The following is a 25508-nucleotide window of genomic DNA, read 5'->3' on the forward strand; positions in this document are numbered from 1 at the left end:
CATCAAGAAAGCTAAGGACACAGGCCCAGTCATCATGGTTCACAGTCCTGACTCTCCAAAAACCTGGGCAAACGCAACTTTTATTTCTCTCCATGGAATCTACTCCGTGTATAAGCACATTTACCTGCTTTCCTGGTGCTGAAGTATAATGAAAATATTTGAGATTTTTATTTTGGAAATGGAAAGCTTCACCTATGAGCCTCCCGTTGATCCACTCCATCAGCTCCTTACTCTACAGAGAAATCACAATGGCTTATTGAAATCTTCCCAAATTAAAGTCTTCTCAACTTTACACTTAGTGACAATGGGACTCTCAATTCAAACTGAGAGATCCTTTCAGTGAAAACTATATTTAGAACTTACAAAGAAACCACCCTCTTCTCACACCTAAGAAGAGCGAAGGAATAAAAAAGAAACCAAAAGGTTTCCTTAGTATAAAACACACAGCAAATATTTGGAAAGAAATGTGTGTGTGTGTGTGTGTGTGTGTGTGTGTGTGTGTGTGTGTGTGTGTGTGTGTGTGTGTGTGTGTGTGTGTGTGTGTGTGTGTGTGTGTGTGTGTGTGTGTGTGTGTGTGTGTGTGTAAAATCACAAATGTGCCAGTCTTCTCATTGAAACTACAGGGCTGTTTTATTTTTTTAAGAAATAATTACATTTAAAATATATTAAATTGGTTTTCTCCTACCTGAATCCTCAGACATGTCCTTTGGTAAGGCTTCATCAGTAGCACTCTTCAAAGCTAGCAGTGTTTTGTTTTTAAAGAACAAGAGAGAGAAAAGAAGAGAAAAGAAAAAAAATTATATCTAAAGCATGTCACATTAAAACAAAGAATTCCAAGTTATCACTTAATGAAAACAGTGTTCTATATACCTATAAGTTGCTATAGCACTTACTAAAACAATAAAAGCCTCCTAGGGTATGATAATGGACTCTATTCCTACAGAGAATAAAGACATATTTTCAGTGTTCCAGAGAGAGTGCCACCAGTGGCTTGGGAGAGTATTACCAGGAAATATCAAAATTCCCCATTTTTTCCCAAGCAAAGACATCAGGATCTCTCTGGGAGTGACAGCCAGGCTTCAGGATTTTTAGAGCTTGCCAGGTTATTCCAATGGGCATTTATGGCTAAGTTCCACTAGTAAACAGAGTTATCAAAGTACTTGCTGCTATAGATAATGTCCAGGTCTGCCTGCCCCTCCTGCTCAAACACTGAAATAGAGAGCATGCAATTATTGTAATTGTTTCCCTGTTGGCTCAGTGAAGAATCCGCCTACAATGCAGGAGACCTGGATTTGATCCCTGGGTCAGGAAGATCCCCTGGAGAAGGAAATGGCAACTTACTCCAGTATTCCTGCCTAGGAAATCCCATGGACAAAGGAGCCTGGTGGGCTACAGTCCAATAGAAGGGATACTGGCTTGAGAATTAGAAAATCTTGGTTCTTACCGCTGCTCTTTTTCTTACTGAGTAAATGATTCATACTGCCTGAACTTGAGTTTACGCATCTATATATTTTAGGCGATAAAATATATCAGCCTTCATTCAATTTTGTGAGGACTGAATAATGCAGTGCATAAGGAAGGACTCGATCGATTATAAAGCATTATAATAGAAGCATGGGAGGAAGTAGGGTGTTCTTCCTTCTCTTCTAGACAGTGCCAAGCCAAGTCATCCCTGTGCTTGATGCTAGCTGTAACAAGCAACACTGTGCTGCAATGCTCTCATCCACCCACTAAGATAAGGAAATTGTTGCTGGGCTCCACGTCACAGCCCAACACCCACAAAGTCACAGAGAATAAAGCCCAGGGACAGAAACTCTCTCTCCAGAAGGTAACTTCCTCGACGGTTAGATCTGTGTGCAAATGTACATTTATATTGATATTCTGGGATCACACCTGCCAACACAAGATGTTATGTTCTCAAACCATTCAGCTTCCAGTCATTTCCTAATCAGTACGGCCAGATTCCAATATAAGGTGTCAGAGTAGCCTGAGGATCAGCTGTAAGTACAGGGTCGTAACTGAAGTGCTTTGGACACTCAAGCTTATTACTGCTTTATGAACTATAGTTCGGTGACAACAACTGAACAACTTAATTCATCCAAATGTGTTCATATACTGAGAACAGTCCTCATACACTCTAGAAACCAGCCATTCCAAGAGAAGTAGATAAAAAAATACACAAAAAATGTTCCTAAAGGAAGAAAACTCATTCTTTACATACCTTGTTTGTCATCACCAGTCACATCTTGGGTAGGGACAGGAAAGTCGGCCATGTCTTTAATAGACAGCTTCTTGGAAAAGAAAAGAAAATTAATAATATGGGTTGGAATGAAAATGAAGTGACGTGCATATATGATGAAAATGTTTTTAAAAGCTGTATATTTAAAAAAAAAAAAAAGCTGTATATTTTGCCAATATTTCTGTCTTCCATAAACCTTGACATTTAATATCTTCTTTTAGGTTTCTATTGAGGTATAAGTTAATTTGCATTGAAAAATTTTATATACACAGAGGAAAAATATAATGATTTAGGCTGAGGTCTATGTATAGAACATACATTGTATCTGAATCTGGTATGGGATTCAGCCAGAGTCATAGAGCATTTGCCCATAACTTCAGTCTAGAACAAACCTAGGCTCTAGCTATTTTCTCACAAGCAGCAAGAGGTTCTGACAAGTAGTCCCATCATGTGGGTATTTGCCAGAATCTCTTATGCAGAGGGTGCTCAAACCTGATTCAAATAGCCTCCCTGTCATGAAATAAGAGAATTTTACTGGTGTGCAGAAGAAAACTTTCTGCTAACTCATTTAAGGGAGATGTTTCCACTTATACTAAGATGAACACCCAAATTGATCACATGCTGATTAGTTTAAAAATCTGTGTAAAACCTACTTACTATAATTTCTTATAAACGCTTAATTAATGGACTCTGTCTTAATGGACTCTGTCCTCTGATAAGATTAAAGGATAATATATTCATATTTGGTATATATATATAAACAAATTATAGAAAGCTATATAAAAACTGAAGGGTGATTGGGTACATGGGGATAGGGATAAGAGGAAGACTTGTCACTATAAGCCTTTTGGTATTCTTTTTATTTTAAATATATTCAAAGAATCAAATAAAGATAAATTTTAAAACTTAAAGTAGGATAAATTCCTGGAGTTATCTGGTGCTCCTAAAGGTTAATTGGTTTACCTCTCAGAATCAGAACAGCCCAAGAGAGATAAGCAATACTTCTGTTTTCAAACTGTTTCAAAGAACGGAGTTACAATACTGCCTGGTGGTAATCTGACCTAGGGTTTAAGAATGCTCAGACAAGTCATTCTTGGCATCACAATGAAGCCTCCAGATCTAATTTAGAACACAGAATGTATCTCAGCCAAATGTATCTCAACCATGCCCTTCTTTCATTTTCTTGTCCCAACTGGATTATAAACCAGATCCTTAACAAAACAAAATAATTTAAGAGTAGAAAAAAACAGATAAAAAGAAATCCAAAAGAACACCACTTAAAGGAATTTAAAAAGTCTAAATAAATGGAAATACATTCTGTGTTCATGGGTCAAAAGACTTAATACTGTTAAAATGGTGATACTCCCAAAATTCATCTACAGAAATTGAAGCAATCCTTTTATTTATTTTTTTTTTGCAGAATTTGACCAGCTGGCCCTAAATTTCATATAAAAATGCAAGGGACCCAAAATAGCAAAAATATTCTTGAAAAAGAACAACAGAGCAAAAACTCACAGGAATCAAGACAGTATAGTACTCACATAATGACAGACATATAGATCAATGGAGCTGAATTGAGAATCCATAAATAAACCCTTACATTTGTGGTCAACTGATTTTCAACAAGGGTACAAAACAATTGAGTAGGGGAGAAATTGTCTATTCAATAAATGATGCTGAGACAACTTGATATCCATATACAAAAGAATGAAGTTGAACCTCTTCTTCACAATCTCTATAAAAATTAACTTAAAATGGATCACAAACCTAAATGTAAGACCTAAAACTATAAAACCCTTAGAAGAAAACATAGGAATAAATCTTCAAGATTTTGTATTAGGCAATGGTTTCTTAGACATGACACCAAAAGCACAGGTAAAAAAAGAAAAAAATTAGATAAATTCTACTTCACCAAAATAAAAAACATTTGTGCTACAAAGGATACTATCAAAAAAGAGGAGAAAAACAAAGAAAAATACTTGCAAATTATGTATTTAATAAGAAACTTACATCTAGAATATATAAAGAACACTTAAAACTCAAACAACCCAGTTTATAAATGGACAAGAGATAAGAATAGATATTTCACCAAAGAAGACATACAAATGGCTAATAAGCACACAAAAAGATGCTTAATATCAGTAGTCATTAGGAAATTCAAATAAAAACCACAGTGAGATACTTCTTTATTCCCACTAGGATGGCTAAAATCAAAGAGAGATAATAAACAAAGTTAACAAGGATATGGGGAAACTGGACCCCTCATACATCGCTGGTAGAGGAATGTAAAATGGTATAGCTGCTTTGGAAAGTAGTTTGCTAGTTCCTCAAAAAGTATAACACAAGGTATAATGTGATCCAATTAATTTACTCCTCAGTTTATACCCAAGAGAAGTGAAAACATGTGTGCACACAAAAACTTGTACATGGATATTCATAGCAGCATTTTTTCTAACAGCCCAAAAGTGGAAGCAACCCAAATTTCCATCAGCTAAAAAATGGAGAAACAAAATGTGTTCTATCCATACAATGGAATATTATTCAGCAATGAAAAGGAATAAAGCACTGATACATGCTACACTGCGAATGAACTTTAAAATATTATAAAAAGTGATCTTATCACAAGAAAAAAAATATTCTTTCCTAATTCTTTAATGGTGTCTCTATGTGAGATGATGGATGTTCACTAAAGTTATTGTGATGATCATTTCAAAATGTGCGTAGTCAAATCATTTGGCTATAGACCTTAAACTTATCCAGCTGTATACATCAACTATGGAAGCAGTGACAGATTTTATTTTCTTGGGCTCCAAAATCACCATGGACGTGGACTACAGCAATGAAATTCAAAGATGCTTGTTCCTTGGAAGGCAAGCCATGAGAAACCTAGAGAGCATATTAAAAACCAGAGACATCACTTTGCTGACAAAGGTCCATATAGTCAAATATATCAACTATATCTCAAAAATAGAAGACCAAAGAACAAACATTATACTAAATGAAAGAAGCCTGTCACAAAAGACCACATGTTATATGTTTCTATTTATATGAAATGTCCAGAATAGGCAAATTCCAGAGACAGAAAATAGCTTAGTGATTACTAGAGGCTGGGGCAAGAGGAGAAGAGCTGACGACTGCTAATGGGTACAGGTTTTCTTTCTGGAGTGATGAAGATGTTCTAAAATTAGACTACAGTGACAGTTGCACAACTGTCAATATACTCAAAACCATTGAATTGTATACCTTAGCTGAATGTGGTATGTGAATTATATCTCAATAAGCCTGTTTACAAAAAAAGCAATTCAGTAACCTAAGAAACATGGCTAAAGACACATATACTTGAAATTGTAATCTTTACTCCTTGATGGAAATAAGTACATGGTACAGCTCTGCTGTCTTCTAAAAAAGATGTACTGCTGAGCAAACTTCTCAAGACCTGAATCAGCTATAGCTCCATTCACAACAAACACCTGCATGGAGTCATCCCTCACAGGGCTGCTGGTACCAAGTTCTATTTAAACTCCAAGCATGAGGACTTCCCTGGTGTTCCAGTGGTTAGGACTCAAAGCTTTCACTGCCAGGGACCTGGGTTCAATCCCTAGTCAGGGAACTAAGATCCCACAAAACATGCAGCACAGCCAAAAATAAAATAAACTTCAAGCATGCATTCCTGTGTTTCAAATATCTCCAGTTCCAGATTTGACAGCCATCTGTATATTTGGCCCTTTCCTTTTAAACAGATGATAAGTGAGTACAATAGTAGTCATGTATGGATGTGAGAGTTGGACTATAAAGAAAGCTGAGCCCTGAAGAATTGATGCTTTTGAACTGTGGTGTTGGAGAAGACTCTTGAGAGTCCCTTGGACTGCAAGGAGATCCAACCAGTCCATCCTAAAGATCAGTCCTGGGTGTTCAATGGAAGGACTGATGTTGAAGCTGAGACTCCAACACTTTGGCCACCTGATGCAAAGAGCTGACTCATATGAAAAGACCCTGATGCAGGGAAAGATTGAGGGCAGGAGAAGGGGACGACAGAGGATGAGATGGTTGGATGGCATCACTGACTCGATGGATATGAGTTTGGGCAAACTCCGGGAGTTGGTAATGGACAGGGAGGTCTGGCGTGCTTCAGTCCATGGGGTCACAAAGAGTCAGACACGACTGAGTGACTGAACTGAACTGAAGTGAGTAAATGGGGAAAAGCAACATGAGTCAGTAATTAATTTCTCAAAAAAAAAAAAAAAAAAAAAAACCCAGCATTATTTGTCTCTGTTGGAAAGGCGAAGACTATATGATACCATAGCAAGATGGAACAAAACGTTTAACCAGAAAGAATATGAATTAAGACATTTTTTAGTAAATCACCTAAGAACAACATAATTTTACACAAGCAAGGCTACCCATAGCAAAAAAAAATTTTTTTTTAATTTAAAAATAAAACAAAAAAACAAAAACCAGGGGAACTGCATAAGAGTTGTAGCATCCTGGCCTGACAGACAAACTTCTACCGACACTGCCAGCAACCCAGAATACACTGGGGGCTATGAAAAGTGGCTGACAATCATGTCTGCTTCACCATCATACACATTCTACAGAAAAAGAAATTGAAAAAGCCAAAAGTCTTTGAATGCACATCTATCACTCCACCTAAAATCACTTTATCTCTTTCCCAAGAGGAGAAATCTGCTAAGCAAAGGAGCACAGAGGCTACAACACACACACACACACACACACACACACACAAAGTAGCAGAGAGGCTGAGAGAGATGTTATCAGAGAGAATGATGCAGAAGCGGGATGGACTGGCTCAGAGAGAATGGCAACCACAACACACACTACAGGCACCAGAGCCTCATGGGGGAAGAATAAATAATCACACACCATCACAAGAAATTTTGTAAATGGCCCTGTATCTTGCCTTTGATTTCTATCATCTTGCAACGTCAGAGCATGGTAATGGAAGCCTATGAACAAACCTCCATTTATGAAATACTTCCAGACTTTTCTCAGGGTGGGAACAACAGATATTGTAAGCTGTCATCATGGCAATTATAACGGTGGTGATGGTGATGATAGTGCTGATATTAACAATAACCATAAGCACCCCTAAGCACACGTCTAAGCCCATCAATGGCCCATCATTAAAGGAGTTTTTCAGGTTTTTCTTGAGGATCATTCAAATTAGGCAGCTTTGAATGTGATTTGGGGCCCTCATACACAGCTCTCAAACTTCCTCTCAAAACTCTTCTGATTCATTATACCCTGTTAATGCCCAGCTGCTAAAAATACAGCTTTACAATGTTTACTTCAGAATTAAAGTTTGGTTAAAGTAAATAACCTGTATTCCATTTTTTTGGCTTAGTTTGGCAATACCTAAATTTCACCTCTAAAAGGTCAAGAGGCTACTTTGTTTTTTTCTCCAAATCTAGTTTTAGGAAGAAAAGAAATAAAAGGATAATTACAGATATATCTGGTGTCTAAATCTGAACTGCTGAGCTTCAAAGTACTATATGAAGAGAAAACGTTATGAAAGCAGATTTTCCAGAGCTTGTAAAGAACATCAGCTAACGGATTTAAGTGTACACACATCCTTACTTACTAACATATGATGATTTTTTACCTCCATCCGATTCAAGTCACGGGGTTGTTGGTTTGCTGGTATTGACTCAGAATAAGAATCAAATAATGCACACTCCCACTTGGGCTTAGGAAAGGCTAAAAAGAAACAAAAAGAATACGTAAGAATATATACTTTAGTCATAGTGATCATTGTTTCCTTGCAGCTTTTCTGTGCTTCATAAATAGAACAACAAAATCAGCCAGCTCCTATACTAGAGATGGCACTCATCATGCTGAGGTAGTATTTCATGTTTTTACATATACAAGCTGGTACTTCTACCACGCCTACTCTACAATTAAACTAAGGAACAGTGAAGTGAAGCACCTTAGTCAATGTCAAAGAGCCAGTAAATGAAGAAGAGGAACTTGAACTGCCAGCAGTCCTGCTGGAGAGTCCATGCTGTCAGCATTTCATGTTATATTAAAAATACAGAAGTCATTTTCCACCTTAACCATCAGTATCACAATACTTCCGTTTTAACTATGATACTAGCAACATTTTTAAATGGCAGTGACTATGGTGATAGTTTGCATACCATAAACATTAACTGAGGAAATACTCCATTTTAGCTATTACTATTGAAGTAAATGGGCTTCCCTGGTGGCTCAGAGGTTAAAGCGCCTGCCTGCAATGCAGGAGACCTGGGTTCGATCCCTGGGTCAGGAAGATTCCCTGGAGAAGGAAATGGCAACCCACTCCAGTATTCTTGCCTGGAGAATCCCATGGACAGAGGAGCCTGGTGGGCTACCGGCCATGGGGTCACAAAGAGTCGGACACGACTGAGTGACTTCACTTTCACTTTCACTATTGAAGTAAATAGACAAGATCTTACAATGCTGTGTGCTGAAGAAAATTTTATGAAATACTCATTCCTTTTGGTTAGCAGGAATAACAAATCTAAGAGCACAAGTTCTTACTGATTTATAACAATGAAATAAGAATCACATTATGGGTGTATTTCAACATAGTAAGTGCAGAGACAGCAGTTGTTTGCTGGGTAGACGAGTGGATCAGCATAAGAAAAATCATGCTACCTGTTAAGCTAACACTGAACACTCCCACTATTTCTTAGAAGCAGATTCTGTTTCACCACTTTTGTCACAAAGTAAGTAAAAAAGAAATGTCTGAACAGCTAAGGAAATTGTCAATAATCCAAAGAGGAAAAGCAGACTGGGGTAGACAGTAAACAGAAGCTACAAATCAAGTTTGTCAAGACCAGCTATTAAGAAATCAAAATTTTAATGGCATGTTTTTAAAAATATTGTTAATCAAATGTTAAAACATGGACAGGTGTTGTTTTGAATCCTTTCTCACCCTTTCATCACCACCAGGGTTTGAAATGCCAACTTCCCTCTTGGTAAAGTAGTGGCCACCAAGAAAGAGCTGCCACACACAGCTGAGCACAAGCACCTTAGATCGTTCCTCTGCTTCCTCTGGTCTGCATTTCACTGATAGCAGGTGGGACAAACCTTGAGCCCCAGTGATTTTTCTGACAATACCAAGTCGTCTCACCCTTTCCTTGGTTTAAAAAAAAAAAAACCCTCAGCAAAACACGTTTCCAAATTTGTACCATCCCTCAATCCAGCCCCAAGAGGAGTTTTAACTAAGATAAGATTTCTCTTTCTAGCTGACCAATCAGTGACTTGGCTACAATTATACACTGATGCCTTATCAAGAAGGAGTTGAGCTATGTAGAAAGTTAACACTTTCAAAAACTACCAAGACCATCCATTCACTACTAAATCTCTCTCCTGCAAGTCCCCATGTCTCCTCCTGCACCATCACTTCCCAGTGCCAGCCTCCCATGGCTGTGATCCACTCTGCCATGATCTGCTTTTCAGTTTCCACCCTCCATCCTCAAAACCTGCTCTCAGTTCAGCAACCAGCATGACCGTTTCAAACAGCAAATCTGATTGTGTCCCTTCCCTGCTTCAAACACATCATCATTGCCCATGATCTGTTCCCCACCTTCCACTACAGCCGTATCCTCAGGGCCTGGCTCTCTGCACTCCAGCCACCATGACCTGAAGTTCACATGCCTCCCCTGCTCCAAACTCCCTATCAGAGAGGGACACTGCAGCATACCTGCTGTCCCCTCTGCCCAGAGCCCACTCTTCCCCCTTCATCACCTGCAGTGCCCTTAGTTCACCCTTCATGTTTAAGTGCAAACATTTAAGGAAGTCCTCCCTAAAGTCATCCATTCTCCAACTGTCTGTAAGTCCTATGATGGTAAGAACTCTCTTTTATATAGCACTCTGACCACAGAGAATAACACAGTGCCTCTGACATAGTATGTAACCAGTAAGTACTTTTAACAAATTATAGGCTAAAAATCTATACCAAAATCCACCCAGTCACCTAGACATAAAAATATCCAAAAGCCCATGAGTAAGCCACCAAATAATCCAAAGTCTCCTTCCAATTCTGCCTTTTAATTTTCACTGTTGGCAGGCAGGGGGGAAAGAGATACAACAATTCTTGTTTCATTATTTTATTGAAAACAAGTTTATATATTTATGAATGCACAAAGGTATCAACCAAATTTACACTCTTCACCAATGTTATTGAAGACTGGATTAATTTGTTTTAAAGACCAAATAGAGATCAATTTGAAAATTTTTGAAACAAGAGGTAAGTTTTTTAAAAATTCAAATTTGGTCTCATAAAAATGAACCCTCAAAATGAATAGGACCACTAATATTTTTCAAAGTCTAAAAGCATAGAGAAGACCTCAATAGTTCTGGCCATTTTCTTGAATCAAATACAAAAATAAACAAGGGTGATAAACCATTTAAAAGTTAACTACTAAACCCTTAGTTACCTTATTTACCTAAAATGTATTTACTATCAGTATGTTTGATGGGGTTTTATGAGGTCTCTTGTGATTTTTGCTAGAACTATATAATTATTATTTAAGATTAATCCCACAAACTGGAAATGATGGGCAATTTTTATTTAATTGAAAGGTATGTGATAGATTCTTCTGTTTTTTTCTATATAAATGCATGCTACATAAAAGGTCACAAACAAATTGGTGTGGGGGCGGAGGGGGGGTTCAAACAAGGAGTCATGGTACTTGGCCTAGGTTCCATGGCCACATCACATAAAAATAAGGAAACCACATTCATCAAAACCCCAAAATGGAAGATGGCAGAGGAATAGGACGGGGAGACCACTTTCTCCCCCACGAATTCATCAAAAGATCATTTGAACGCTGAGCAAATACCACAAAACAACTTCTGAATGCTGGCGGAGGACACCAGGCAGCCAGAAAGGCAGCCCATTGTCTTCGAAAGGAGGTACGACAAAATATAAAAGATAAAAAGAGAGACAAAAAAGTTAGGGAGGGAGACCCATCCCGGGGAGGGAGTCGTAAAAGAGAAGTTTCCAAACACCAGGAAACCCTCTCACCAGTGGGTCTTTGGGGAGTTTTGGAATCTCAGAGGGCAACATAACTGGGAGGAAAAAATAAAACCCACAGATTACACGCCTAACTGCAAATCCCAGCAGACAAGTAGCCCAGATGCTCACATCTGCCACCAGCAAGCGGGGGCTGAACGGGAGGCACGGGCTGCAGTGCTTAGGGTAAGGACTGGGCCTGAATGCCCTGAAGGCAATCTGAGGGAGCTAACATGAGATAGCAACCCAAACTGTGGGACAGCCAGAGAGAGGGAAGGAAAAAAAAAAAAAGAGGAAAGAGAGAGAGAGAACTTTCCCAAAAAAAGCTCTAACCTAAGGCACTGCCAGGCCCACTCACAGAACAAAGGACTGAGCTAATACCAAAGGAAAGCTAGCCGGCAGCAGACTGGCCCATTCCCCGCTGGAGGAAGGGAGGCAGGCGGGTGCCAGCCAGAGCCGGAAGGAAAGGGGCAAACTCGGCCCCAGAGACGGCATCCTCTACCAAACTACAAGCAGGCTCCCAGTTGCTAACCAAGTTTTCCTGAGATCCTGGATGGTTGACATCTGCCAGGAGGGTTGCAGCCAGAGATCAGCTCCCCAGAGGAGACACACAGCACACCTGAGACAGCGCTCCCGCTGTGCACTGGGAAACAGAGCAGCCAGGACCAGGGAGGTGATAAGATGCACTGCCCCACCTGGGGAGAGTGTGCTCGCCAAGCACCTGGTCGCCTGAGCTGCTCAGACCTGGGAAGAGCACAAAACGCAGGCCCAACCGAGTCTGTGCCTTTGTGGAGTACCCGAGAACCTGAGCCTGACTGGCTTAGACCTGGAAGTGCATACAACCCAGGGCCCGCCTTAGACAGTTTGCCTGCAGAGCAACCTGGAGCCTGAGCAGTGCAGACCAGGAAAGCACACACGCCATGAGCGGGGACAAACCCAGTGTGGCCCAGACACTGCAAGCACGCCCCACACACACCAGTGATATTCGTTTGCAGTGTTCCTCCCTCCCACAGCACGACTGAACAAGTGAGCCTAAATAAGTGACCACCTTCGCCCCCATGTTTCAGGGCAGAAATTAGACACTGAAGAGACTTGCAAACAGAGGAAGCCAAAATAAACAAAGAAGAGGGAACCACTTTGGAAGTGACAGGTGCAACAGATTAAAACCCTGTAGTTAGCACTGATTACATTGGAAGGGGCCTATAGACCTTGAGAAGAAGTATAAGCTGGGACAAGGAACTATCTGAAACTGAACTGACCCCACACTGCCCTCAACAGCTCCAGAGAATCTTAGATATATTTTACTATTATCATTTTTTAATTTTTAAAATTTTTTTAAGTTCTTTACTACTCCTGTAATTTTCATTCTTAAAACCTACTATTACCTTGCAAAAAAAGACCCTATTTTTAAAGCAAATTTCATTTTTTTTATAACTTTCACAATTTTGGATTTTTTTTTAATACTGTATTTTTGACAGTCTAACCTCTACTCTAGATTTTTAATCTTTGCTTTTTGGTATTTGTTATCAATTCTATACCTTTAAGAACCCAATCTTCAGTACCCATTTTTACTTAGGAGTGTAATGACTGGCTTGATTGCTCTCTTTCCTTTTGACTCTCCTTTTTCTCCCCCTGGTCACCTCCATCTCCTCCCTCCCCGTTCTCTTCTCTACCCAACTCTGTGAATCTCTTTGGGTATTCTGGGCTGTGGAGAACACTTAGGGAACTGATCACAGGCTAGATTGGTCTCTCTCCTTTTGACTACCCCTCCTCTCCTCCTGGTCACCTCTATCTCCTTCCTCCCTCTTTCCTCTATGGAACTCCATGAACCTCTCTGAGTGTTCCAGACTGTGGAGAGCAAACAGGGAATTGATTACTGGCTAGATTGCTCTCTCCCCTTTTGATTTCCCCTCTTGCCCTCCTGGTCACCTTTATCTCCCTCCTCCCTCTTCTCTTCTCCATGTAACTCTGTGAACCTCTCTGGGTGTCCCCCACTGTGGAGAATCTTTTCACCATTAACCTAGATGTTTTATCATTGGTGCTGTATGGATGGAGAAGTTTTGAGGCTACTGTAAGAATAAGCCATAAGAATAAGAGGCAGGAGGCTTAAATCCAGAACTTGACAAGAACAGAAAACTCCTGACTCAAGGGAACATTAATCAACAAGAGCTCATCCAAAAGCCTCCATACCTACACTGAAATCAAGCTCCACCCAAGAGCTAACAAGTTTCAGAGCAAGACATACCAAGCTAATTCTCCAACAATGCAGGAACATAACCCTGAGCACAAAAATACAGGCAGCCAAAAGTCACACCAAACGCATATACACCTCAAAACTCACTACTGGACACTTCATTGCACTGCAGAGAGAAGAGGTCCAGATCCACCCACCAGAACACCAATGTAAGCTTCCCTAACCAGGAAACCTTGACAAGCCACTTGTCCAACCCCACCCACAGGGAGGAACCTCCACAATAAAGAGGAACCACAAACTTCCAGCATACAGAAAGGCCACCCCAAACACAGCAGCCTGAACAAGATGAAAAGGCAGAGAAATATTCAGCAGGTAAAGGAACATGATAACAGCCCACCAAACCAAACAAAAGAGGAGGAGATAGGGAGTCTACCTGAAAAAGAATTCAGAATAATGACAGTAAAAATAATCGAAAATCTTGAAAACAAAATGGAGTTACAGATAAATAGTCTGGAGACAAGGATTGAGAAGATGCAAGAAAAGTTTAACAAGGACACAGAAGAAATAAAAAGAGTCAATCAATAATGAATAATGCAATAATTGAGATCAAAAGCACTCTGGAGGGAACCAAGAGTAGAATAACTGAGGCAGAAGATAGGATAAGTGAGGTGGAAGATAGAATGGTGGAAATAAATGAAGCAGAGAAGAAAAAAGAAAAAGGAATCAACCTCAGAGACCTCTGGGACAGTGTTAAATGCCCCAACATTCGAATCATAGGAGTCCCAGAAGAAGAAGACAAAAAGAAAGACCATAAGAAAATAGTTGAGGAGATAATAGTTGAGAACTTTCCTAAAATGGGTAAGGAAATAGCCACACAAGTCCAAGAAATCCAGAGAGTCCCAAACAGGATAAACCCAAGGTGAAACACCCCTAAGACACATATTAATCAAATTAATGAAGATCAAACACAAAGAACAAATATTAAAAGCAGCAATGGAAAAACAACAAATAACTCACAAGGGTATCCCCATAAGGACAGCAGCTGATCTTTCTATAGAAACTCTTCAAGCCAGAAGGGAATGGCAGGACATACTTTAAGTGATGAAAGAGAAAAACCTACAACTCAGATTACTGTACCCAGCAAGGATCTCATTCAAATATGAAGGAGAAATCAAAAGCTTTACAGACAAGCAAAAGCTGAGAGAATTCAGCACCATCAAAACAGCTCTTCAACAAATGCTAAAGGATCTTCTCTAGATAGGAAACAGAAAAGGTTTATAAACTCGAACCCAAAACAACAAAGTAAATGGCAACGGGACCACACCTATCAATAATTACCTTAAATGTAAATGGGTTGAATGCCCTAACCAAAAGACAAAGACTGGCTGAATGGATACAAAAACAAGACCCCTTTATATGCTGCCTACAAGAGACACACCTCAAAACAAGGGACACATACAGACTGAAAGTGAAGGGCTGGAAAAAGATATTTCATGCAAATGGACACCAGAAGAAAGTAGGAGTAGCAATACTCATATCAAATAAAATAGACTTTGATATAAAAGCCATGAAAAGAGACAAAGAAGGACACTACATAATGATCAAAGGATCAATCCAAGAAGAAGATGTAAGAATTATAAATACATATGCACCCAACATAGGAGCACTGCAGTATGTAAGGCAAATGATAACAAGTATGAAAGGGGAAATTAACAGTAACACAATAATAGTGGGAGACTTTAATACCCCACTCACACCTATGGATAGATCAACTAAACAGAAAATTAACAAGGAAACACAAACTTTAAATGGTACAATGGACCAGCTAGACCTAATTGATATCTATAGGACATTTCACCCCAAAATAATCAATTTCACCTTTTTCTCAAGTGCACACGGAACCTTCTCCAGAATAGATCACATCCTGGGCCATAAATATAGCCTTGGTAAATTCAAAAAAATTGAAATCATTCCAAGTATCTTTTCTGACCACAATGCAGTAAGATTAGATGTCAACTACAGGGGAAAAAAAAACTATTAAAAATACAAACATATGGAGGCTAAACAACACACTTCTGAATAAACAAAAAATCACAGAAGAAATCAAAAAAGAAATCAAAATATGCATAGAAACAAATGAAAGTGAAAACACAATCCAAAACCTATGAGATTCAGTAAAACCAGTGCCAAGGGGAAGGTTCACAACAATACAAGCCTACCTCAAGAAACGGGAGAGAAATCAAATAAATAACCTAACTCTACACCTAAAGCAACTAGAAAAAGAAGAAATGAAGCACCCCAGGGTTAGAAGAAGGAAAGAAATCATAAAAATTAGGGCAGAAATAAATGCAAAAAAAACAAAGGAGACCACAGCCAAAATCAACAAAGCTAAAAGCTGGTTCTTTGAGAAGATAAATAAAATAAACAAACCATTAGCCAGACTCATCAAGAAAAAAAGGGAGAAGAATCAAATCAACAAAATTAGAAATGAAAATGGAGAAATCACAACAGACAAGAGAGAAATACAAAGGTCATAAGAGACTACTATCAGCAACTATATGACAGTAAGTGGACAACTTGGAAGAAATGGACAAATTCTCAGAAAAGTATAACTTTCCAAAACTGAACCAGGCAGAAATAGAAAATCTTAACAGATCTATCACAAGCACAGAAATCAAAACTGTAATCAGAAATCTTCCAGCAAACAAAAGCCCAGGACCAGATGGCCTCACAACTCAATTCTACCAAAATTTATAGAAGAGCTAACACCTATCCTACTCAAACTCCTCCAGAAAATTGCAGAGGAAGGTCAACTCTCAAACTCATTCTATGAGGCCACCATCATCCAATACCAAAACCAGACAGAGGTGCCACAAAAATAGAAAACTACAGGTCAATAACACTGATGAATATAGATGCAAAAATCCTCAACAAAATTCTAGCAAACAGAATCCAACAACATATTAAAAAGATCATACATCATGACCAAGTGGGCTTTATCCCAGGGATGCAAGGGTTCTTCAATATTTGCAAATCAATCAATGTGATACACCACATTAACAAATTGAAAGATTAAAACCATATGATTATCTCAATAGATGCAGAGAAAGCCTTTGACAAAATTCAACATCCATTTATGATAAAAACCCAACAGAAAGCAGGCATAGAAGGAACATACCTCAACATAATAAAAACCATATATGACAAACCCACAGCAAACATTATCCTCAATGGTGAAAAATTGAAAGCATTTCCCCTAAAGTCAGGAACAAGACAAGGATGCCCACTCTCACCACTACTAGTCAACATAGTTTTGGAAGTGTTGGCCACAGCAATCAGAGCAGAAAAAGAAATAAAAGGAATCCAGATAGGAAAAGAAGAAGTAAAACTCTCCCTATTTGCAGACGACATGATCCTCTACATAGAAAACCCTAAAGACTCCATCAGAAAATTACCAGAGCTAATCAATGAATATAGTAAAGTTGCAGGATATAAAATTAACACACATCACCAGCCCAGGTGGGATGCATGAGACAAGTGCTTGGGCCTGGTGCACTGGGAAGACCCAGAGGAATCGGGTGGAGAGGGAGGTGGGAGGGGGGATCGGGATGGGGAATACGTGTAAATCTATGGCTGATTCATATCAATGTATGACAAAACCCACTGAAAAAATAAATAAATAAATAAAGGGAAAAAAATTAACACACAGAAATCCCTTGCATTCCTATACACTAACAAAGAGAAAACAGAAAGAGAAATTAAGGAAACAATTCCATTCACCACTGCAACGAAAAGAATAAAAAACTTAGGAATAAATCCACCTAAAGAAACAAAAGACCTATATATAGAAAACTATAAAACACTGATGAAAGAAATCAAAGATGACACAAATAGATGGAGAAATATACCATGTTCATGGATCTGAAGAATCAATACAGTGAAAATGAGTATACTACCCCCAAAAGCAATCTATAGATTCAATGCAATCCTTATCAAGCTACCAACGGTATTTTTCAGAGAACTAGAACAAATAATTTCAGAGTTTGTATGGAAACACAAAAAACCTTGAATAGCCAAAGCAATCTTGAGAAAGAAGAATGGAACTGGAGGAATCAACCTGCCTGACTTCAGGCTGTACTACAAAGCAACAATCATTAAGACAGTGTGTTACTTGCACAAAGACAGAAATGTAGATCAATGGAACAAAATAGAAAGCCCAGAGATAAATCCATGCACCTATGGATACCTTATCTTTGACAAAGGAGGCAAGAATATATAATGGAGAAAAGACAATCTATTTAACAAGTGGTGCTGGGAAAACTGGTCAACCACTTGTAAAAGAATGAAACTAGAACACTTTCTAACACCACACATAAAAATAAACTCAAAATGGATTAAAGATCTAAATGTAAGACCAGAAACTATAAAATTCCTAGAGGAAAACACAGGCAAAACACTGTTTGACATAAATCATAGCAGGATCCTCTATGACCCGCCTCCCAGAGTAATGGAAATAAAAACAAAAATAAACTAATGGGACCTAATTAAACTTAAAAGCTTTTGCACAATGCAGGAAATTATAAGCAAGGTGAAAAGACAGCTTTCAGAATGGGAGAAAATAATAGCAAATGAAGCAAATGACAAAGAATTAATCTCAAAAATATACAAGCAACTCCTGAAGCTCAATTCCAGAAAAATAAGCGACCCTATCAAAAAATGGGCCAAAGAACTAAACAGACATCTATCCAAAGAAGACATACAGATGGCTAACAAACACACGAAAAGATGCTCAACATCACTCATTATCAGAGAAATGCAAATCAAAACCACAATGAGGTACCATCTCACTCCAGTCAGAAAGGCTGCTATCTAAGAGTCTACAAACAATAAATGCTGGAGAGGGTGTGGAGAAAAGGGACTCCTCTTACACTGTTGGTGGGAATGCAAACTAGTACAGCCACTACGGGGAACAGTGTGGAGATTCCTTAAAAAACTGGAAATAGAACTGCCATACAACCCAGCAATCCCACTGCTGGGCATACACACCGAGGAAACCAGAATTGAAAGAGACACATGTACCCCACTGTTCATCGCAGCACTGTTTACAATAGCCAGGACATGGAAGCAACCTAGATGTCCAGTGGCAGATGAATGGATAAGAAAGCCGTGGTACATTTACACAATGGAATATTACTCATCTATTAAAAAGAATGCATTTGAATCAGTTCTAATGAGGTGGATGAAACTGGAGCCTATTATACAGAGCAAAGCAAGTCAGAAAGAAAAACACCAATACAGTATATTAACATATATATATGGAATTTAGAAAGATGGTAATGATGGCCCTATATGCAAGACAGCAAAAGAGACACAGATGTAAAGAACAGACTTTTGGACTCTGTGGGAGAAGGTGAAGGTGGGATGATTTGAGAGAATAGCACTGAAACATGTATATTATCATATGTGAAATAGATCACCAGTCCAGGTTCGATGCATGAGACAGGGTGCTCAGGGCTGGTGCACTGGGATGACCCTGAGGGATGGGATGGGGAGGGAGGTGAGAAGGAGGGTCAGGATGGAGAACACATGTACACCCATGGCTGATTCATGTGAATGTATGGCAAAAACCACAGTATTATAAAGTAATTAGCCTCCAATTAAAATAAAGAAAAAAAAACCCAAAATGGAATGAGAGAGGAGAGTGAGACAGAGAAAGGGACACAGAGAGAGACACTGAAGAGGAAATACAGCAGTGTATCATGCTGTCCACTTGCAAACTAGTTCCTAAGGACTCCTGACAGTCTCCCCAAGCCTGTAAGGAAAGGGAGCAGGCTGGAGTTACAGTCCACTGGTGTCAGAAAGCAGCTGCTTTAAGCAAAGTCCAAGTTCTGAAATATGTAGTTGCATTTGCTCTGTGAACCCTCCCCTTCATATGTTTTCTGAGGACCTCTGGTCATGATCCTATGGGTCATGCTTCCCCCAATTTTTTTACCTGTCCCTGGCACCAGACATTCTTCCCTCTGGTTGAGCCTCCACCCATTAGTACATACCACAGAATGACAGACTTTTTTATTAATATTTAGGAGTCAGTGATCTCAAGACTGACTTAGATAGGTAACTGGTCACTTTGAATCTCATGCCTTTATGAGGAGGGGACAAGAGAAGATAATCTAAGATCTCTTCCAGATCTAACCACAAAATTTATGCTCTATTAATGACTAATCACATTTTCTTTAGACACTGGTTACCTCTTGCCAATAATCATCAGTAACTAAGCTATCATGTTTTAGAGATCCTCCCTAAAAAGTAAGAATTGCTATTGAAACCACCAGCTGTTCCTGGACAGCTGTTTCTTTCAAAGGAAGCTATACTTCTATGAGTAATAGAATTCACATCAGAAATCAGTCCATTGCCTTTGAATGGTCAAAAGGCACTAGTAATTTTTTCAATCTTCCAAAGAAGTTAATACAAATGTTGGACTCATCGTAACTCTTTCCTCTCTAGAGGATTGGGGACTGCTGTTAATTAATGAAAAAGACAAAGAGAGTCCTATTCCAACTTTCTAGCATGCTAGAATGTTCTGTATCTTTCATCTGATTGCAGTTATAATGGGTGAATACATGAAAAAAACTAAGTGTACCTTTTAAGATTACAGCCTTTCATACATATTACTGCATGGAATTTTTAAACTTTTTTATTAGGTACAAGATTCCTAGTCCATTCCATTGCCCAAGGTCACTTAGGGACACCAGAATTGGCCTGAAGATGCCAAGTCAGCACTGGCTCTAAAGGAAGATCTTCCTCTTCATGTTTTTATCAGCTGGGGGTTCAGGAGTTGGCTGGTCCACAATTTTTATGAAAGATGCGAAGAGCTGACTCATTTGAAAAGACCCTGATGGTAGGAAAGATTGAGGGCAGGAGGAGAAGGGGACAACAGAGGATGAGATGGTTGGATGGCAATACTGACTCAATGGACATGAGTTTGGGTGGGCTCTGGGAGTTAGTGTTGGACAGGGAGGCCTGGTGTGCTGCAGCTCATGGGGTCGCAAAGAGACGGACACAACTGATAGACTGAACTGAACTGAAGTGACCTTGGTTTAAATCTATCCAGACAGTACTCACACTTACCCAGATGATCCCTATGACTCACATGATAAGTTGTGAGTCTAACACCAGGTAAAGAAAGTAACTATAGATACAAAGAACTCCTCAAAGTATGTGGACATCATCTTAAAAAGCAAAAGTTCCTTATAAGGTCAGGATGGGAAACACCTAAGGTTTGGGATTTATGACCACGCCTTACCTGCTTGCAGGTACTCTGGCTGCAGAGTTGGAGGCAGGCCCTCAGGCAATGGGTAGCCGTTCTTTCGGGCCACAATGAGATGAAATGCAGCACAGAACTCTGGCAGGGTCAGGGCTCCATCGCAGTCGGCATCACTCAGTTCCCTAAATATAGCAGATATCATGAGAGCCTAACATGGGGCTCAGAGGTAAAGTTGCTCAGCCTCAAACATGCAAACACAACTCCTAGGCTCCCTGGTGGTGGCCCTGCAGGATCCCCCAAATTCATACAAAATCTCAGGAGGCCATACAGAGGAAGAAAAATCAACACCACTAGCATGAGTAGCACTTTATAAATTAAAATTTAAAGTCTTTAAGTTCTCCAGTAGATCTGTTTTTCTAAGAGAATGCACAAGCAAAAATCTATGGGATGAAAAGGAACAGGATGCCCACAGTTTCACAGTTAGTTGACACTCATTCAATAAATGCCTGGTGACAAGTGCCCGAGCTTGGCACTTGAAATAGTTGGAGGAAGGGCTGGCCCTGCCCTTTCACCAGTGTCCCGACCATTACTCTATTACCCAAACTCAGATACAAGCATTTCATTTTTCAGCTTTAAGGAAAAACCTTAAACATTTCAAGTCACACAAATGTTGCATCAAAAATTTGCTTGAAAATTCTCTCCTGGAAAAATACAAATAAGCTCAGCAATACTTGTTGAATTATATTTTTAGATAAAAATAGCAACTAGAGAAGGCTGGAACCAGAGATGGAAAGTAAGAAAGGGAGAGGCTTGAAAAGGCTTATCTTTGCTTCAGTCATTGTTTTCCACTGAAAAGCAGAGACCTATTTGCCAAAACAACTAAGACCCCATAAGCTCAACCAGCCTCTTAGGCGTACAGAGACAAATACGCCTGTGTTAGGACAAGCAGAGAGAGAAGGCATATTTTTTTCTACTTGAAAGAAAAACCATGGAAGGTAAGCTCTGGAACTTTCCTTTGGAACTTCACACCCACCTCCCCCTGGAATATTCAGAAAGTACCAGGTCCCCAGGGTAAGGAACCAGGGAACTTTTTTAAACGATGGGTGGAGAGAGGCCCACAAAGCTTCTGTGGATATATCTCAACAAAAAGATAGGAACCCTCATGCCGATAATGTTAAGACTGGGAATTCTGTCGAAACAGACTGTGTTCTTTACAAAATGATAACTTCTTTTTTTCCCAAGCTTTAAAGCCTAATAAGGTTTGCCATTTTTCTTTAATGTTAGAATATATTGCTGAAGAACGGAAAGCCAGCTCAGGATCCCAGATACAGTAGCATTTACAAGTGTCAATGGAATAGTTTTTCAATATGATGCACAAAACATGACAAGTAATTTTAAATCCCATTATAATTTTTTGTAAATCCTCATCTAAAAAGTTCTACGTAAATATTCCAATACTTTAATTATATATTTATAGCAGCATGGTCTCCCACTCAGTCTCAAGGAAGAACAGCCCACACGCAGCCAGGAGCTTATAGAGGCACCAAACGCTTTCATAAAAGCAAACAGAGCCATCTGGACCAGCTTGTGAAGCCCTTCTGGAGCCGGGGATGCATCTGGCACGGCAGCAAGGTACAGAGCACACCATAGCTGCAAGTCTGAGCCAGGGTCCAGCTGATAAACACGAGCCAAATTTATGAAACTCAGAGGCAGCAAGAACAGTCAAATTTAACTTAATTCCAAAATATCTGTGGACCTTCTGTTCACCTGGCCTCATAAAATATTATAAAGAATAGCTTTTCAAGGTTCTCTAGTTATGTGCAGCACATGAAGTAGAAAAATCTGAAAATACACAAGATGGAAATTCTCATATGCTCATACAACTGCTTGTATTCAAAAGGCATCTAGGTGAGGATACTAATCAGGAAATTACTTTTTAAATGAGCAAAATAGTGAATAATATATTCCAGACACTATTCATTGTGCTTTTCATATAATAATCTTCACAGCAATAATAATTTAAGTTCTAGTCATACTCTTAGTTTATTTTTAAAAAATTTAAAACATTATTGCTTTAAAATGCAAAAGTAGGAGCTAAGGGATGGCTATGGATAACAGTATGAAACTACAAGGCATTAATTGTACTTACCATATATAGGAGAGTTCTGGAATGGAAAGTTTTGATTTGGTGAAGAAGTTTTTGGCAACAGAACCTGTCAAGAGCCATTGTTTAAATAAATCATTAATTACTTACCTAGAGCAGCTTTTTCATTTATGTATAGATGAATTACCGTTTTTTCATTCAGCCATCCCTACCATATAACAATCACAAACATAACAACTATTCATCAAAGCAACTACAAATCATGTGGCTAAAAACAACATACAAACAGCTTTTAAAACAATATGTAAATTAGAATAGGGCAAAAGAATTAGTGACATAATACTTATTATCACATGAAAAGTATATTATGTTCAAGTTCCTTCTTCATTTTTCTGAAAATCTGCAAAATTTACTAAAAATTTAAAAGATAAAAATATCAAAATTTTCAAAGTAAAAATCTGTCCAGCATTTTAAATGAAAGGGTGTGTGAAAGTAATACACAATAATGGTAGGAAACAAAGCAAAAAGAAGAAAATCAACACCATTAACCTCATCATACTACAGATAAGACAGGCATCTTGGCTAAGTGTTTCAGTGAGATTTTAGATCTCTTGGTGTCTCTTCAAGAATTGTATCCATGAACCTATTACTACTTCCTTTATTCATTGCAAATTCACCAATATCAATGGAAATCATGAAATGATTCCATTCTGCATCTTATGTAGCTGCAATCTCCAACTGCACTTAAAATGTTTATTTAGCCTTAATCCTTATTGAGATTGAAATTTTTATGCTGTCTGCTCTCAAAACAGTTTCACAATTCTAACACAAAAATTAGTCAAGTCAAAGCCCTAAACGCTATTCTTAACTGATAAAGTCAAAAGTCTTTCCTTAGTAATTATAAGTCTTCTAATTGGCCTTAAAACAAAGGATTATAATGGACACTAAAGCAGACTTATTTTCCGTTGATATATAAAGGATCAAAGACAAGTACCCTATAAATGAATGAGCTTCCTCCTCCAGAGCACCCTAGAAATAATGGTGACATAGGACTGTTGGCCATCCATATAGCCACCTTGTCAAACATTTGTCAGAAATGTCTTGAGGGACTTCCCTCATGGTACGGTGGATAAGAATCCACATCATGGGTTCAATCTCTGGTCTGGGAAGATTCCACATGCTGCAGAGGAACTAAGTCCTTGTGCCACAACTATTAAATGCTTGCTCTAGAGTCCATGAGCCACAACGACTGAGCCCACATGCTGCAACTACTGAAGCCCACACACCCTAGAGCTTGTGCTCTGCAACAAGAGAAACGACCACAATGAGAATCCCTGCTCATTGCAAACTAGAGAAAGCCCACGAAGAGCAACAAAAACCCAGCACAGCCATAAATTAATATTTTTTTAAATGTGTTGAAAGCATACTTGTCAGCTATTTTATAGATAAAGGCATTCTCTCATTTCATTCTTCTTTTTCCTCACTGATTACCTTTCTTCAAAGCACAATACACTCAAACCCACAGCTAGAGATCTGGCCTGACTTGGCCTTCACCAAGTAGAGAGAATAGTGGTCGTCCCACCCACAGGGAAGCTGACAGCTAACAAGTTCAGAGGGCGAACAACTGAGAAAGCCCAAGTGCTCCCTCCTTTGGTGCGGACAGACGCTCAAACCAGGAGCTGGAACCTACACCCCAGCCGCCTCCCAAGCAATGAAGAAACCCCAAACCAGCCTCCTTTTCATCTTCTCTCCAGTCATTTTCATATCTATTTGAAACTGACGTGAGAGAGAAGAGGTAGAAGGGAGACTTAAAAGCTGTTGGCATTCAAATATTAAAACCATGAATCCAGACTTTTTCTTATAAAAGGGTCTCTCAGCCCAGAAAACTACAGCTACACACAGCATTTCCCTTAGAAGAAATGGAGTATCCCTCATAATCAAAAAAGAGAGTCCAAAATACAGTACTTAGATGCAATCTCAAAAACAACAGAATAATCTGTTTGTTTCCAAGGCAAACCATTCAATATCACAGTAATCCAAGTCTATGCCCCAACCAGTAATGCTGAAGAAGTTGAAGTTGAACCGTTCTATGAAGATCTACAAGACCTTTTAGAACTAACACCCAAAAAAGATGTCCTTCTCATTACAGGGGACTGGAATGCAAAAGTAGAAAGTCAAGAGACACCTGCAATAACAGGTAAATTTGGCCTTGGAGTACAAAACTAAGCAGGTCAAAGGCTAACAGAGTTTTACCAAGAGAGCACACTGGTCATAGCAAAGGCCCTCTTTCAACAACACAAGAGAAGACTCTACACATGGACACCACCAGATGGTAAATACCAAAATCAGATTGATTATATTCTTTGCAGCCAAAGATAGAGAAACTCTACACAGTCAGCAAAAACAAGACTGGGAGCTGACTGTGGCTCAGATCATGAACTCGTAATTGCAAACTTCTGACTTAAATTGAAGAAAGTAGGGAAAACCACTTTGATTCAGGTATGACCTAAATCAAATCCCTTAAGACTATACAGTGGAAATGACAAATAGATTCAAGGGATTAGATCTGACACAGTGTCTGAAGAACTATGGATGGAGGTTCATGACACTGTACAGGAGGCAGTGATCAAGACCATCCCCAAGAAAAATAAAAGCAAAAAGGCAAAATGGTTGCCTGAGGAGGCCTTA

General features: G+C 39.0%; 1 protein-coding gene across 3 annotated transcripts in view; it reads right to left on the reverse strand.

The window, feature by feature from the left end:
* Positions 1-25508, reverse strand: part of REPS2 (RALBP1 associated Eps domain containing 2) — a 268277-nt gene that overhangs the window by 113383 nt on the left and 129386 nt on the right. For all 3 annotated transcript variants that reach the window (XM_043896996.1, XM_043896995.1, XM_043896993.1), the window contains exons 7-11: positions 22866-22929; positions 20756-20898; positions 7860-7954; positions 2222-2291; positions 686-739 (exon numbers count right to left, since the gene is read on the reverse strand). In XM_043896996.1, the coding sequence (XP_043752931.1) occupies positions 686-739; positions 2222-2291; positions 7860-7954; positions 20756-20898; positions 22866-22929 (426 nt within the window). The remainder of the gene's footprint in view (positions 1-685; positions 740-2221; positions 2292-7859; positions 7955-20755; positions 20899-22865; positions 22930-25508) is intronic.

The sequence above is a fragment of the Cervus elaphus genome, chromosome X (assembly GCF_910594005.1).
Source record: "Cervus elaphus chromosome X, mCerEla1.1, whole genome shotgun sequence".
Taxonomy (NCBI): Eukaryota; Metazoa; Chordata; class Mammalia; order Artiodactyla; family Cervidae; genus Cervus; species Cervus elaphus.